This window comes from Mycteria americana, chromosome 3, assembly GCF_035582795.1.
Source record: "Mycteria americana isolate JAX WOST 10 ecotype Jacksonville Zoo and Gardens chromosome 3, USCA_MyAme_1.0, whole genome shotgun sequence".
Classification (NCBI taxonomy): Eukaryota; Metazoa; Chordata; class Aves; order Ciconiiformes; family Ciconiidae; genus Mycteria; species Mycteria americana.
This window is the reverse complement of record NC_134367.1, coordinates 117,151,362-117,166,516: the sequence shown is the minus strand read 5'-3', so window position 1 is coordinate 117,166,516 and position 15,155 is coordinate 117,151,362. Positions and strand designations below refer to the sequence as shown.

At 43.1% G+C, this 15,155-nt stretch overlaps 1 protein-coding gene across 1 annotated transcript in view; it reads right to left on the bottom strand.

Annotated features, from left to right (window-relative positions):
• Window positions 1–1,260: 1,260 nt before the first annotated feature.
• MRPS5 (mitochondrial ribosomal protein S5) overlaps window positions 1,261–15,155 on the bottom strand; it is a 74,544-nt gene continuing 60,649 nt past the window's right edge. Inside the window, exons 10-11 of the mRNA XM_075496762.1 lie at window positions 3,293–3,429; window positions 1,261–1,854 (exon numbers count right to left, since the gene is read on the bottom strand). Coding sequence (XP_075352877.1) covers window positions 1,630–1,854; window positions 3,293–3,429 — 362 coding nt within the window. The 3' untranslated portion in view covers window positions 1,261–1,629. The remainder of the gene's footprint in view (window positions 1,855–3,292; window positions 3,430–15,155) is intronic.

The following is a 15,155-nucleotide window of genomic DNA, read 5'->3' as shown; positions in this document are numbered from 1 at the left end:
CATTCTTGATTTTGCTCAACACTAAGATGCAAGCTAAATGTGAGCATGCATTCTCGAACAGTAGTTTGATATGCTGCTTACAAGAAAGTTTGCAAACCGAACACTTTGCAATCCTATTGAAGGTGGATTTAGATTGAGCTGGCAAACAGGAATAAAGCCTTCAGCCAACTGCTCAGCAGGCATGGCCTTTGAATTAGAATCTTCATTACCAGAGTGAGATACAACTCAATTAAATTCACCATGCCTGTTTGTATATACGTGAGTGCTGTCTTTAGAAACCTGCACTGAAATCAGTGCAAAATATTGCTCCTAAATGTCTTTAACATCAGAACTTCAAATGTAAATTCCCAGGCTGGTCTTGAAGTATTTCTAAGGTATCTTCTCCTGTACTAACAAAACAGGTGGTACAAGCACCTTTTAGGATACAGAGAAATGCCACAACAAGCACTCACAGACTGGGAGGCACAGAAGTTAACTCCTGATTTGTTTTATAGCCTGGATTGCCCTAATACTTTGTGATAAAACATTGTTTTGGTTCAGTTCCACTGTTTCTTTTGCCATGCCCAAGACAAAAACATGGAGTTGCCAGGTAGAGCATGTGGATGCAGAGTCTGTTTATCTTCTGGTGGGACTTGTGTGATGGATTCTCCAAGCAGTGAGTTAATCTAGCATCTAGTACATACCTCTGTGTGGTTCAGTTGAAGATGTGCTACATGAAGGGGTTTACTCCATCTCCAGTCAGAGGCTGGTGTGTATCATGGACTTTCTCTTTCTTCTTTAATCCTCTGACAGCTGTAGCACTTTCTGAGTTCTGGGTAGGGTCCAAGACTCTAATGTGCTCAGTACCAAATTGGCAGGAAATGAAGTTAGGTCTTATCCCAGCACACGTGCAGAGGAGAGTACCGTAAGAAAGGCTGTATTGCAGGTTTTGGACTGGACTTCCAACGCCAGTCAAAACACTGCAACATCCCACAGGAGACTGTGGGGTGGCTGTCCTCAGATATTTGGGCTCTGCCTCATTTGGGGAACTCCCCAACTTCCACGAATAGTGTTTGCACAACTCTAGCTGTTGCCTACCATCACCTTGCCCCCCCCCCCCCCCCCAGATACACAACTTCTACTTTCTGACTTCACAGTTCCCCCACCATAGTGAGTGAGCCTAGGGAGGGAGATAGTGCACACATTAACTCCCACTACTGCTGCTTGGCTTCAAGATCTTCCAGACATTGGCATTTTGCAAAAAAGACCCCAACAAACCCATACTGAACTAATTCTGAGGATTCTTTATTGCTTTCACAATCTTATCTTTTCAGTAGTTTCCCAAGAGCTTGTGAAAGAAACATGGGGTCTGTTGATTAAACATCATCTTCAGGAATCGAGTAAACACATGCTTGAAGTCAAAGTCATGTTCACTGGCTGTTTCCACCTGAATGTCCCTAGTCAAACAGTGGTCAGAAGAATTGTGGGAAAGCAAACAGTGTTACTGAATGGTAGCAATGGGAGCAGCAATATGAATGGCATGAGAGAGCTACTGGTGCCCTCTGAAATGTAAGCCTAGACAACCTGTCCATTTGGGCTGGTCTTTCCCAGTTGCATCTCCGAGCAGAAGAGACAGAGGGACTGAAGTTTTTACCATACTGTCCGTCTGACATTCGCCCAGGGAGATTTCTTCATTCCCTGAGCTTCTTTCACCTCACTCCATTCCAGCTTTGTGTCTGGAACCTCATCTTCAGGCTCGGGATCCTCACGGACAGTCCCCTCAGGCAGTGCCACGACGATGGGCAGAGGGCCCTGCTCCTCCCGGAACTCCACTACATAGAGGCTCTTCTGGTTTGCTAACTCTTGGTGAGTCTCCTGGGAGTAGGAAAGAGAAAAGATAATCAAAGCAATCATGCCCGTTGGTTTACTTCAGGTCAAACTCTACATGGTAAATGAGGTAGGAAAAAAAAGTAATTTACTAATAAACAATTTAAACACTGCGTAAATTAAATGACTCGTCAGGCTCATCCTCATGGGTTTCAAACGAGCTAACTGCATAAGCAGCAGGAATTCAGGTAGCTAGATTGCAGATATACTAGCATTATAATGTCATCCTAGAGGAACTTGCTTCTAGAAAGGATCTGGCCAGAAAAGGCACATCCTACTAATAAGGATGCACGTTGGCATGTTAGTAACATGCAGTAATGTTTTTATGTCTTTATATGAATATAAATTTTGCTTTGACAACAGTAAAGTGCTTATTATTGCCCTGACAGGTAATATTAGCTAATATAATTATATGAATTTAACATTATTTTCAACTATACCTCTTCCTTGCATAAAAGTTGTTTTGTTAACACTCAGATTTTACAGAATAAATGTCTACTGCGAACAGGAAATTTTTCCCATTCAGGGCAGTCAAGAAAATATATCAAGTGCACATCTCTCAAAGCAATAATCTATACAGCAGGCCCTTCTATTCTTCTATTCATTCTGTGGAAGAGTTCTCAGAGATGATGCATTGAAAATACATGACAGACTTCCTCAAGTCTGATTAACTTCAGATACTGATAAGCATCTGTAACTATCTCATTAGGCAAAGAGGATCATAACGCCCTCCCCTCCTGAGGCTAAACTGAAAAAGTTGGCTAGGGTGGGGTGACAGATTTGACAACTATAGCTTTGCAGGGCTATACTGGGAATGTAAGCAGCTAAATCCTAGCAGCTACCCAGACTCTATGACCGAATGAGATAATCAGGAATTTCCAAAGGACTGACTCATCCTAAAGCTGGTGTTCAAAGAAGTCAGATGAAATGCTACATGTTGGATCTTTCCATCAACTACAGACAGCTGGCTCAGACAGAGACATCTCCGTTGTGAGCATTTTGAGTTAGAGGAAATGACAGCACCTCCCTGACTTATTTCAGGGATCTTAATTATACTAGCGATAGAAGCAGCTGTGACATTTGGTCCTTAGGCAATGAAAACTTAGAATGCAAACAAACAAGTAGCAGCAACCAAAGCTGGGCCACAACTTCCTCTGCCCATGATTTTTCAAATGTCACCAAAAATACTACAAATGAATGCCCAGAAATTCAGATGTCCCCTGGAGGCACTTGGCTGTGGAACAGGTAGAGTTACATACAGCTGTTTCTGACTGGACAACTTCATACAACTGCTGAGGAATTACCCACATTGATCTTTGGAAAATTACTTCATTTTAAGCCTAGGATACAAACTGTTTGACCACAAACTATTATAGTATCAATCCCATTCTGTCCTTTGACCAAAAACCACTTGAGTGCAATCTACCTGTTGTGTCAAGCCTTTAAAGAGAGCTCTGGTAATGTTAATCAAGTTTTTGGATCCAGAAACCTTGGCATACATGTCTTTAATGCCAATTAGTTTGCAGATGGTGATGATAGCTCGGTGGCAACGAAGACCATACCCTGGGGAAAAAAAATTATAAATTAGCATTATGTGATTATTTGTAAGCATACAACTTAGCTAAGGAAGAAGAGAGAACTAAGACCTCTTCTTAATTATTTTTATTACCTAGCATGTTAGAACACAGTATATCTTAAAAATGGCAAAACCATTCTGGGAAGACCATTATTCCCAGTCTTTTCAGCCATGCTAACATAAAGATCATGTTTTTTTAAATACTAAATATACTTTACTTAACATATTGCAAAACCAAATAAAAATGTCACCACCTATAATCTCAAAACATAAAACCATAAAAATGCAACCTGAAGAATTGTTTAATACCACAGGTTTGGGTAGTATTCTTTAGAATACTAAGTACCATTGGCAGCTTTAGAAGACTCTTCCACAAACATACCCCACCACCCTGGGAATATTCACCAAACAAAAGGCAATTTCTTTCTCACACTCAGCAGAAAAATAACAGTCAAGTACTTCCCAAAACTAATAACAACAACAACAACAATAATAATGATAATAGCAGCAGAGAAGCAAGGCAACAAGTTTACTTAAAAGAGTATTAAAAAGAAGCCATTACAAGGGGAGAGGATCTAAATGTAACTGGATCCCAACCAAGACTGTCTCTTATAAAAAGCAATACCTACATAGCTTCAAAACTGCTTTCTTTGCAATTTTAGGTGACCAACTGCTGAATGACAGCTTCAGTAACTCCTAATGATGGTAAATCTGACTTTAAAGTCCTGGTTCATATACGTGATGGAGGCATTTAAACTGGTCTCCTATGGTGAAGTTACTGCTCAAAATAACTGGTATGGTCAAGCACTGCTGTCCTTTGGGCTTCCTTCCAGAAGGAACCTGCAGCAGAAGCAATGTCAGTGTCTCTCACTCCCAGGCAGATTGCTGCTGGATGAGAGGCCTACAGTACCTTCCTAAAGCCTGAGATTGTGCTCAAGACCTCTATCAGACACAGAGCAGGCAGAGAAATTTGGGAGGGAAGGAAAAGGGAAGTCCAAGTAAGTCTGTGGGCAATAATGCTCCAACAGAAAAGTCTGGTCTAAACACAGAGCTGCTGGGAAAGAGGGTGAGTGCCCACTGGCACTGGTGTCTCTTGCTGCTCACAGGCCTTTGGGTAGCCAAATAAAAGCTACCACATTTGTATTTTATTCAGCTCTTGGTAGGCAAAGCTTTGAGCAGTGAAACTGGGACTGAAGGTGCCTGCAAACTGAGGAAGGCACCATTGTACCCACCTATACCAAATTCACGCTTTGCAGTTGATATCCAAAATGTGAACCTGTTACTTGCCTCCTGACTCAGCAACAGCAATTCAGCAGCTACACAGTCTATGCAAAATATAACAACCACTAACCACCAGCCACAAAAAAATTATGCTTGTCCTTTTCAGGTTACAAAAGCTAGCAGAATGCTATGCAATATCAAGAGAGTAAGACAGCACAGATTATCAAGGTACTGTGCAGAGACATCACTTCCTTTCTCCTGGCCCAGCAACTGGCATGAATTACACTTTGTTATTACATTAGTGGCACAATGTGAAGGACAGGGAGTGGAAATAAAGCAGGCAACAGACTCCTCAGAGCTAAAACTACATTGGAAAGACAGTAAAATACTCTCTATATTTCTAGAAAAAACAATTATTTTAATCAAGCTTAAAGAACAAATGAATGTTGTGACACTCATTTGCTTTCAACATACTGTTCAAAGACCATCGAAAAAAGTTTGTGTGTGTCTGTGGAAACCACAGGCCAAATTACAAAAGCTTGTACAACTTGAAATTTGTAGGTGAGTGGGGAGGAGAGACAAACATATTTCAAAATCCACAAACACAACAGACGTTTGCATGTTATCTGCATCCATCTCCATCATAGAGTGTTGTATTAGCTCCAATGCGTACTTATAGTACATTAGCATTAATTGCAAATGGTTTCTTAGACTTGCCAGATTTTAATGAAGGAGTTATTTTTGAGGAGTCGAATTTTGCCCTCTCGCTCCCCAGAGAGATTTGTTTCATGTGGCCTAACTCTATTAATCTTTAAAAATTGGTTTGTGCTAGTTCTAATGTATCTTACTTAAAAGCTGAAAAGCCACATTACTGATTAGTCCACTCTGTGGGACAGTCTTGCTGCTGAGTAAATGAGTAAAAGAAAATCTATTCCAGTGCTGCATGTTTTATTGTGCCAATATGTCCCTTTTTCTTTTAACCTCTAATTGGAAAAGAACCTATAACCATCCAAAGCCATTTGTTCTGCCATTTGAGAAAATACTGTTTTCTGTGCTACAAGACAAAGTCAAGTTTTAGACATAATTATATGTGAATGACCTCTGAAAGGCTGTTTGTCAAAGTTGCATTTTCAGCATTTAATTTCTGGTGGTTTTATTGTTGCTTTTCTCCCATCTCATCTCAATCAGGTTTCTGCAGATTGTTAATACATGAAACTCAGAAGCCAGCACACTAGTCCATCAGTCACTGAACAAAATTTATTCCAAACACAAAAGGAAAGGATTCCAACTGCAAACTCCAGCTGTGGAGACAAAGCTGTGCTCAGACGTTTTTAACTTGTCTGTGGCACTCACACTGCCTTAATGTGGTTTAATTCAATAAGGCCTATTATATAAGAGAACAGGGTCATTTAAATGTAAGACATTTTCTCACACAGAAAAAGATATAAAGGTAACCAGAAGAACTATTTAAAATGTGTCCTTCCTATAAACTAACACAAGCTGTTATGGGCAATCTACATTAGATTTTCTGGGTAGCTACTAACAAGAGTTTGGAAATAGAACAACCACTTTAAATCCACACTAAAGGACTACTCTGAGTTAAGTTCACATTCACATGTTCACATTACATTACTTTTTTAACTTGGATTTTCACTTGTCTAATATGTAATCCTGACTATGTGATGGGGTTTTTCTCCACTTTGCAGGTATTAGGAATAAATTCAAGAAAGGAACATTTAAGTAAAACAGTAACTTTACCTTTTGTACTAAAACATTAGGCTTTGTTGCGATCATTTGTTTAGATAGCTGCCTGAGTCCTCTGGACAGGAACTGGAAATAAACTTCCAGCTGTAATTATGCAAAGTGACAGGCTTCAGCATACATAAGTGTACAGCTGTAATGCCATCAGAAAACAGAAGGAATCTTTTATACTTTAAGTGAAGACAGTCTACATACACCATGGTCTAAACGTGAAAACTATGAATAATTATAATTTCTTATACCTATTAATTACAGCTACGGGGTATCAGGGCTGGGCTTCACAGACACATAAGTGTATTTGACAAACTGGTTTTGCATTTCCCCTTATTAATTCACATTACGAACTAATTTACACTACTTAGAGATGTATCAATGTGGCTAGCAGAGTAGTCTCATGACTACTTTAATTGTAAAATCAAGTCAGAGATGAAGATTAAGAACTGTCCACACTCCAAAAGGTTGCATATTCTGCAGCACAGACAAGTAATACCCCCAGTAGTTTCCATCCTGCTGGCACGCGTTAGAAACAGGAGTGATCTGGAATGGTGGCAGATATGAAGCCCAGAGCCTGCCTCAAGTTAAATTGTGTTCTCTAGTATGTCCACAAGTCATTTAATTGTTCTAAAATTACAGCCACCTCCCGCTGCTGCTATGAATCCTTCCCTTAGAGTTTAACACAAAAGCCTGCCAGGGACTAAGGTAAAATCAGCAACAGCTTTATCTATACCATCCCTAAAAACTCAATTTTGCATAGACATATAATGTTACACCTTGTTTTCAGGTCATGAGCACATAATGAAGTCTCTCTCTCACACACACACATATATACAATTAATGTAGAAAATTTTACACACTGATCTATCGTTACACTTCTTAATAAGGTCAATGATGCCTGCTGCCCAGAGCACATTGGACATACGCACAATTTTTTCTTAGACAACATCAAACCTGTTTCAGGAAATGCACAGTCTAGTTCCATCAGTTATAAAACAGGGAAAATATTAATTAAGTGGAAAAGTGTTTCCTGGTTTTTGGACGATACTTGCATATATGTGAATGTGTCGTATAACTGAAAAGGCTAGCAAGATACTCAGACAAGGCAAACCACTAGCCAAAACTAGCAGCAACAAGCTACCAAGGCTAAGGTGCTAGTGTGACAGAACTGGACTTGTATTCTGACACAGTTTGGCAAGATACTCTCACATAAAAAAGAAGGAAATAAGAGCCAAGCAAAATCGTCATTAAAGTATGCATCCCCATTACCAGCAGTCTGCTGTCAGGCCAGGAGCATTTTCCAGATAGGATCCTGCTGTGGATTTGTTATGGCTTTACTACCTGCAAGTGTCTTCATTAACAACTTGGATGGGGGAACAGAGATTGAAAAAAATGGGTTGAGGACATCATCTTGGGAAAGGCTGCAAGCGTATGGGTGGTCAGAAGGAAAAGTCAATGCAGGTCTGACAAACTGGAGACACAGTTTGAAACCAAAACACCAAAATTCAACAAAGACATATGCAGAGTGCTTTGCTGAGAAATCAAAAGCACAAGTACAAAATAGAGGAGACTGACTAAACAGCAACAGAAAAAGGATCTGGGGATTATAATGGACGACAAAAAAAACCCCAGAGATCAACAGAATTATCCTGCTGCAGCACACTTGAAGCCTAGAACAAAATGCACACTATATATGTTTTTCCATATGGTGTTCATATGTGTGAAATGTTGCTCATTGGTATTAACAGCTTTAAGAGGCCTAGACCCCACCAGCAGTGTGGACACAAGCAGAGTCCAGTAGAATGGCAAGTGCAACCTCTGGGGAAGGTGAACAATGCAAGCTAGCGACTTCTAGCACCAAGAGGAGGGCTCCAGCTCCACCTAAAGGCTTGTCACTATGAAATAGGTTCACTGCCCTCAAGGATGAGAAGTCCAATGTCTTTTCAAGCAAAGCATCTGGGCCAACTGACCCTGAACAATGCAAGACCACTGGGAGGAAGCGGTGACTGATCACAATGGGCAACTCCCTGCTGTGGGGAAGAGGCACCCATCTACTGACCTGACCTGTCATCTAGAGAAGTTTGCTGCTTGCCAGGGGCCTGGATCCCAGATGTTGTGGAGAGACTGCTGAAGCTTGTCCGACCCTCTATTGCCCCTTGCTGTTCTTCCATGAGGGCACTAATGATACTGCCAGGAGCAAGCTGGAAAGTATCAAAAGCAACTACAGAGCTCTGGGGGCGATAGTCAGGGGCATGGGGGCCGAGGCAGTGTTCTCCTCAACTCTGCCAAGAAAGGAAAAGGGTGTAAGGGGAAGGGCACTGATAATGCAGGTCAAAAATTGGTTGTGGAGGTGGTGTCGGCAACAGGGTTTTGGTTTCTATGACAATGGGACCTTGTTTGAGGATCAATGTGTGTTTGGGAGAGATGGGATCCACCTTGCTAAGCGGGGCAAAGGTATCTTTGCCAGTAGGATGGCTGACCTGGTGAGGATGGCTTTACACTAGGAACAACAGAGGAGGGAGAGAGTTATCAGCAGCCCTTGAGGGTGTGACAGACAGGGTCAATGAACAAAGGGTCTGGACGTGAACGAAAAGGGAAAGCAAAAATCATCAAAACAGAGCTTGAGTGGGGTCACCTCCAGCATTTGCATGTAAGCCAGGAAGTGTCTGCAAGGCACTGTTAAGGGAAAAGTGCTTTCTGGGAAATCAGCATGCTAAGGTGCCTCTCTGAAGTGCCTGTACACTAATGCATGCAGCATGGAGAATAAACATGAGGAATCTAGAGATCTGTGTGCAGTTGCAGGTCTATGGTCTTGTTGAAATCACAGAGATGTGGTGGATGGCTAACATGAATGGAGTGCTGCAGTGGAGGTATACAGGCTCTTTAGAAAGGACAGGTTGGGAAGACAAGGAGGTGGAGTTGCCCTTTATGTGAGAAAATAGCTGGAATGTGTGGAGATCTGCTCTGCTCTGGGGATGGATGATGAGCCAACTGAGAGCTTATGGGCAAGGATGAAAAAGCAGACCAATATGAGTGACATTGTAGGGCATGTCTGTCTGCTAAAGGACACCTGATCAGGGAGAACAAGTGGATGGGGCCTCCTGCAGACAGAATAAGCCTCATGTTCACAGGCACTGGTCTTCATGGAGGACTTCAACCACCCCAACAGATGCAGGAGAAACAATACAGAAGGGCATAAGCAATCCAGGAGATACCTGGAGTGCATTGATGACAACTTCCTGGCTCAAGTGACAGAGAAGCCAACAAGGAAAGGTGCTCTGCTGGACCTCATACTCACAAACAAGGAAGGGCTTGTTAGGGATGTGAAGGTTGAAGGCAGCCTTGGCTCTTCAAGGATCTGTTTGGAAGAGACCTGTGGAATAAGGCCCTGGAGGGAAGAGGAGCCCAAGAAAGCCGGTCATATTCAAGGATCACCTCCTCTAAGCTCAGGAGTGGTCCATCCTAACAAGCAGGAAGTCAGGTAAAAATGCCAGTAGGCCTGCATGGATGAACAAGATGCTCCTGGCAAAACTCAAACATAAAAAGAAGATGCAAGCAGTGACAGGTAACCTGAGAAGAATACAGAGACACTGTCTGAGCACGCAGAGATGCAGTTAGGAAAGCCAAAGCCCAACTGAATCTGGCAAGGGATGTCAAAGGCGACAAGAAGGGCTTCTGTAAGTATCTAAGTGGCAAAAGGAAGACGAGGAAAAATGTGGGCTCACTGCTGAATGGGGCAGGGGACCTGGTGACACAGGACATGGAAAAGGCTGAGGTACTGGAGGATCCAGGGAACTACAGGCTAGTCAGCCTCACCTAGATCCCTGGGAAGCTGATGCAATAACTAATCCTAGAAACCATTTCCAGGCACATGACGTACAAGAAGGTGATCAAGAGTAGTCAGCATGGATTCACCAGGGGGAAGTCATGCTTGACCAACCTTATAACCTTCTATGATGAAATGGAGAGCTGTGGATATTATCTGTCTTGACTTCAGCAAGGCTTTTGACACTATGTCCTGTAAGATCGCCACAGAGAAGCTGATGAAGTATGGGCTGGATGAGCAGACAGTGAGGTGGACAGAAAACTGGCTGAACAACCGGGCCCAGAGGGTGGTAATCAGTGGCATGAACTCTAGAGGCCAGTAACTAGTGGTGTACCCCAGGGGTCAATACTGGGCCCAATCGTGTTCAACATCTTCACTAATGATCTGGATGGTGGGGGAGAGTGTACCCTCAAGCAAGTTTGCTGATGATACAAAACTGGGAGGAGTGTCTGATACACCAGAGGGTCGTACTGCCATCCAGAGGGACCTTGACAGGCTGGAGAAATGGGCTGACAGGAACCTCATGAAGTTCAACAAGGGGAAGTGCAAAAGTCCTGCACCCAGGGAGGAAGTGCATGCACCAATACATCCTGGGGGCCAAACAGCTGGAAAGCAGCTTGGCAGAAAAGGGCCTGGGTGATCCTGGTGGCCACCAAGTTGACCATGAGCCAGCAATGTGCCCTTGCAGCAAAAAAGGCCAACAGCATCCTGGGCTGCTTTAGAAGGATTGTTGCCAGTGGGTTGAGGGAGGTGATCCTTCCCCTCTATACTCAGAACTGGTGAGACACACCTGGAGCACTGTGTCCAGTTCTGGGCTCCCCAGTACAAGAGAGATATGGGCATACTGGATAAAGTCCAGCAAAGGGCCATGAAGATGATTAAGGGACTAGAGCATTTCTTATATCAGAAAAGGCTGAGAGAGCTGGGACTGTTTATCCTGGAGAAGAGAAGGCTCAGGGGTATCTTATCAATATATATGAATATCTGAAGGGAGGGTGCAAAGAGGACGGAGCCAGGCTCCTCTCAGTGGTGCCCAGTGACAGGACACAAGGACAAACTGAAAGACAGGAAGTGCCATTTGAACATCAGGAAACACTTTGTCACAGTGAGGGTGACAAGCACTGGCGCAGGTTGCCCTTAGGGGCTGTGGAGTCTCTGTCCTTGGAGATATTCAAAAGCTGTCTGGACACAGTCCTGGGCAGCTTGCTCTGTGTCACCCTGCTTGAGCAGGTGGTTGGACAAGACAAGTCCCAGAAGTCCCTTCCAACCTCAACCATTCTGTGATATGCAATTTTTACTGCGTAAGTTGAATGGAAAAGCCTCACTGGGTAGGGCAACAGTAGTATGTCAGCTACAAAAGGACCTCTCCTGGGAAAAAGAGAAGGTAGTGGAGAGGGAGTTTGTTTCTCGAATCTAATAAAAAAATTGAAATAAATTAGGACAACAGTCTGGTGAGGTAAAATTAATCATAAGGTGACCCTGATTTTTCTTGCTTCTGAGGTTCATGAATGTAACATGTCAGATGAGGTGGGAAGGTATGTCTTATTCTATGTTCCACTACAAGAAAATAACATCATCTAATGCGAACCCTCCTTTACCATTTAATAGTAATAGCATTATTTCTTTGTACGTGCATGGTCAAATGTGTAGTTCAGTTGTGCTACTCCTGCTCCGTGCATATTTTTCATTCATTATATTGAAGGCTAAACTGAAGTTTCTTTTAAGTGGTTATCTTAAACATTATAGCCCAGTTACCTAATTTACCACCTTCAGAGCTCCTTAAATGCAGAAAAACTGCAGAAACATAAATGATGAGACAGTCTGACTCCATACCTGTAACTTGTAAAGATTTTTCTAAGCCCATGCTATGACTTTACTGTCACACTGATTAAAAAAAAACCCCTCGTCCCAGAATCAAAATGTCATCTAGCTAATAAAAACTGTTGAAGCTTCATAGCAATTTTAGATGCTTTCAAAATACATTTGTAACTCTGAACATGAATAATTATATTCTTGTATTACTAACGTGACAGTGCAGAACAAGAATACCAGATACACAAAATCAAATAGTATGTCCAAAGTGTCAATGCTTCAGCTTACTCAAAGGTTGCAGAAATTGATGAATTAAGTAGTTGAACATGACAGTGTTCTGACTAGAAAATTATCCCAAGTTTCTGACTTATAAGCTAATCATTAAGTACTCTTGCAGTTTAGATCTTATAATAATGAAACTGAAGTGACTTACAAAGAATTAGCCATGTAAATGAATTAGTTTCCTATTTGTATATTAAAATTAGAGGACCAATTAAGAGTGCTCAGCAGCAAACTAAATCTGTTTTCTATAGAACAGCAGATACCTTTATTTGTCCTGAAAGCACAGTTAGGCTAAACAAGTAAAATCAAACCTTTGTACATAAAGGTCTAACTCAAAAGATTCATGCAAAGAAATGACCTCATGTCATCATTGCATGTCATCATTGCGGGACCCCAGAAGGTAAAATGGATCATACTGAAAACTGCAATGCATTAGAGATAAGCTAACCTTTAGCTCCCCAAACTACCTCATGTGTTAAAACTTTTTTATGTTGCAATGCTGAAGAACATGACAGCAGTTTACAAGGTTGATCTGGATGTATCCCTGTCATTGTAAATGACTGGCAAAGCACATATTGCAGCAGCTCTGAAGGTGAGGAAAGGGACAGCAGGAAGTCAGCAACGTGTCTTCAAAAGGTCACTGTTCATGTGGAAGCTATTAGAGACAGCACACACACAACTGGGACAATGTGTGGTACGTTGTGTATCTCTTCAGCTAAAGCTGGGAAGGGAACACAGTCATGGCCCTCCGTCAATTTCCAGTCCAATAACAAAATCTGTGCTGTGTCTTGCTGGTGCAGAACTGTTGAAACTAGACATGCTGAGCTGCCATACTTCACAACTATGGACAGTGATTTAGTACCACTGTGGACTGAAAGTATTTTTAATTGCACATACTTCCAATGGACTGGTAGCTGTAAGGGTATGTCAAAGGAGCGTGACAAGAACATACAGGGACACAAACATGACTGGCAAATGATAAGGGAGACAGTGATGAGAACCAAAGCTGGTCAGCCACACTAATTGATGAGAGCATGTGAAAGTGTGACACTGCTTATTCTAGTGAGGTTATCTGATTGGAGACCTTGTCAATTGGGAAACTAAGGGAAAAGGGGGAAATCAGAAAAAAAAATATACAGAGACACAGACCTGACAAAACAAACATAGAGACAATGACAAGAAACAAACATCGCCACTAATTGATGGGCTATCAAGAAACTACAGGTGCCACTTTCAGGAAGATCTACCTGGACTTTGCAACTGGTAAGACTATAAATCAGGGGAGACCTGGACTGGGAGGGGTGTGAGAATCGATAGTGCTATACAAACCCATCAGTGGATGGAGCAGGCCCATGAGTCACAGCCTGCCTGCTGGGTGGTGGCTGCTGGGGGAGCAGAGCATCTGCATCTTCCCCAATCCTGGTGTGCATGAGGTGTCCATGTGTTTTCACTAGCAAACTTTTAAGCTGGACTAGCTGGTGAGTAGGGGGACCTCAGGTCTGGGCTGGGGTATCAGGCAGTCAGGGGATCCACACTCGTATACCCAGGGGGACTTGTGCACACGGAACGCATGAGGGACAAGTGTGTGAGTGCGTTTGTGTTCGCTAGTGAGCATCAAGCTGGACCAGCCAGCGAGTAGGGGACCTGTGAAGCAGGTAAGAGGGCCCAGAATCTGGGCAGGGGTGCTGGGTGGACAGATGTGCTGTGCTGGTATTCAAGGGATCTGGAAATGTGTCTATGCTTGTGAACATGGAGAGTGCTGTGTGTGCCTGCACTAGTGATCTTCTATCTCTGCCAGCCGAAGAGGAGGAGGGGAGTTGGCTGTCTGTGTTTATGTTTATGTGAGTCCTGCATGTAGGTGCTGTTGAAGGCAGTTCCTTGTCTGTGGCCAGCCATGTCAGTGTCCTGTGTGTGTCCGTGTGTCTCTGGCATGCATACTCAGCTTCGCTACTGGTTGAACCTGCAAATGGGAAAGTGACAGCTGCATCCCTCAGCCTGGGCAGGGGCCCTGGGTCCCTGGGCACCAGGCTGGCCTCCAGTGGTTGGGCAGGAGGGTCCCGGGCTGAAGCGGCTGGAGGAGGCAGCTGCACATCTAACATCACTTAACAGTAGCTTTGTGGAAGAACAGACTTGTGAGCTGCGAGCTACGAGGCATGGACTCACTACTACTCACATCTAACCTACAGGAGTCTAAAGAAGCATTTGCCTGTACTACAACTGCGATCAAAGTGAAGAACAGCTTGCAGAGATGGAGAAATGAAAACTACTACTGTGTAACATGCTACTGTGTAACAATGAGATGGTCTTTGTGCTGGTATGGTGCACAAGAAGCCAGGGTAGATAATCCCTCTAGTTTCCACACTGAGAGCTCTTGATTTTAGGGAAAATAAAGCAGTAATGGTCTCGAGGAAGTAGCAGACTGGATGCTGTCCTGGCTCCAGCTCATGACCACAGGTAGTCTGAGGTCATGTTGACGGAGGGTATCTGCCCATGCTATCCCAGTATGGGTTTAGGAGGGACAGAAACACAGATGCAGCTTGCACTCCCTCTACTGCACACTAAACTACATCTGAATCTTGTCTTGAAAACAGCGATTAAAAATAATGGAATGAGCCTATCACTCCTCCAAAGCATGCGTGGGGCATATAGTGGGAAGAAAAACCTGCAGGGTTCTTCTAAAGGCCTTTGCCTCCAACATCTATGCCAGATTAGACTTTTCCACATCTAGGTAATTTAGAGCAGAAGGAACTACACCTAGGAAGCACGAAAGATAACCAGGAAGAGAGCTCCCACCAGTGTAAGAGGGTCAAACCCCAA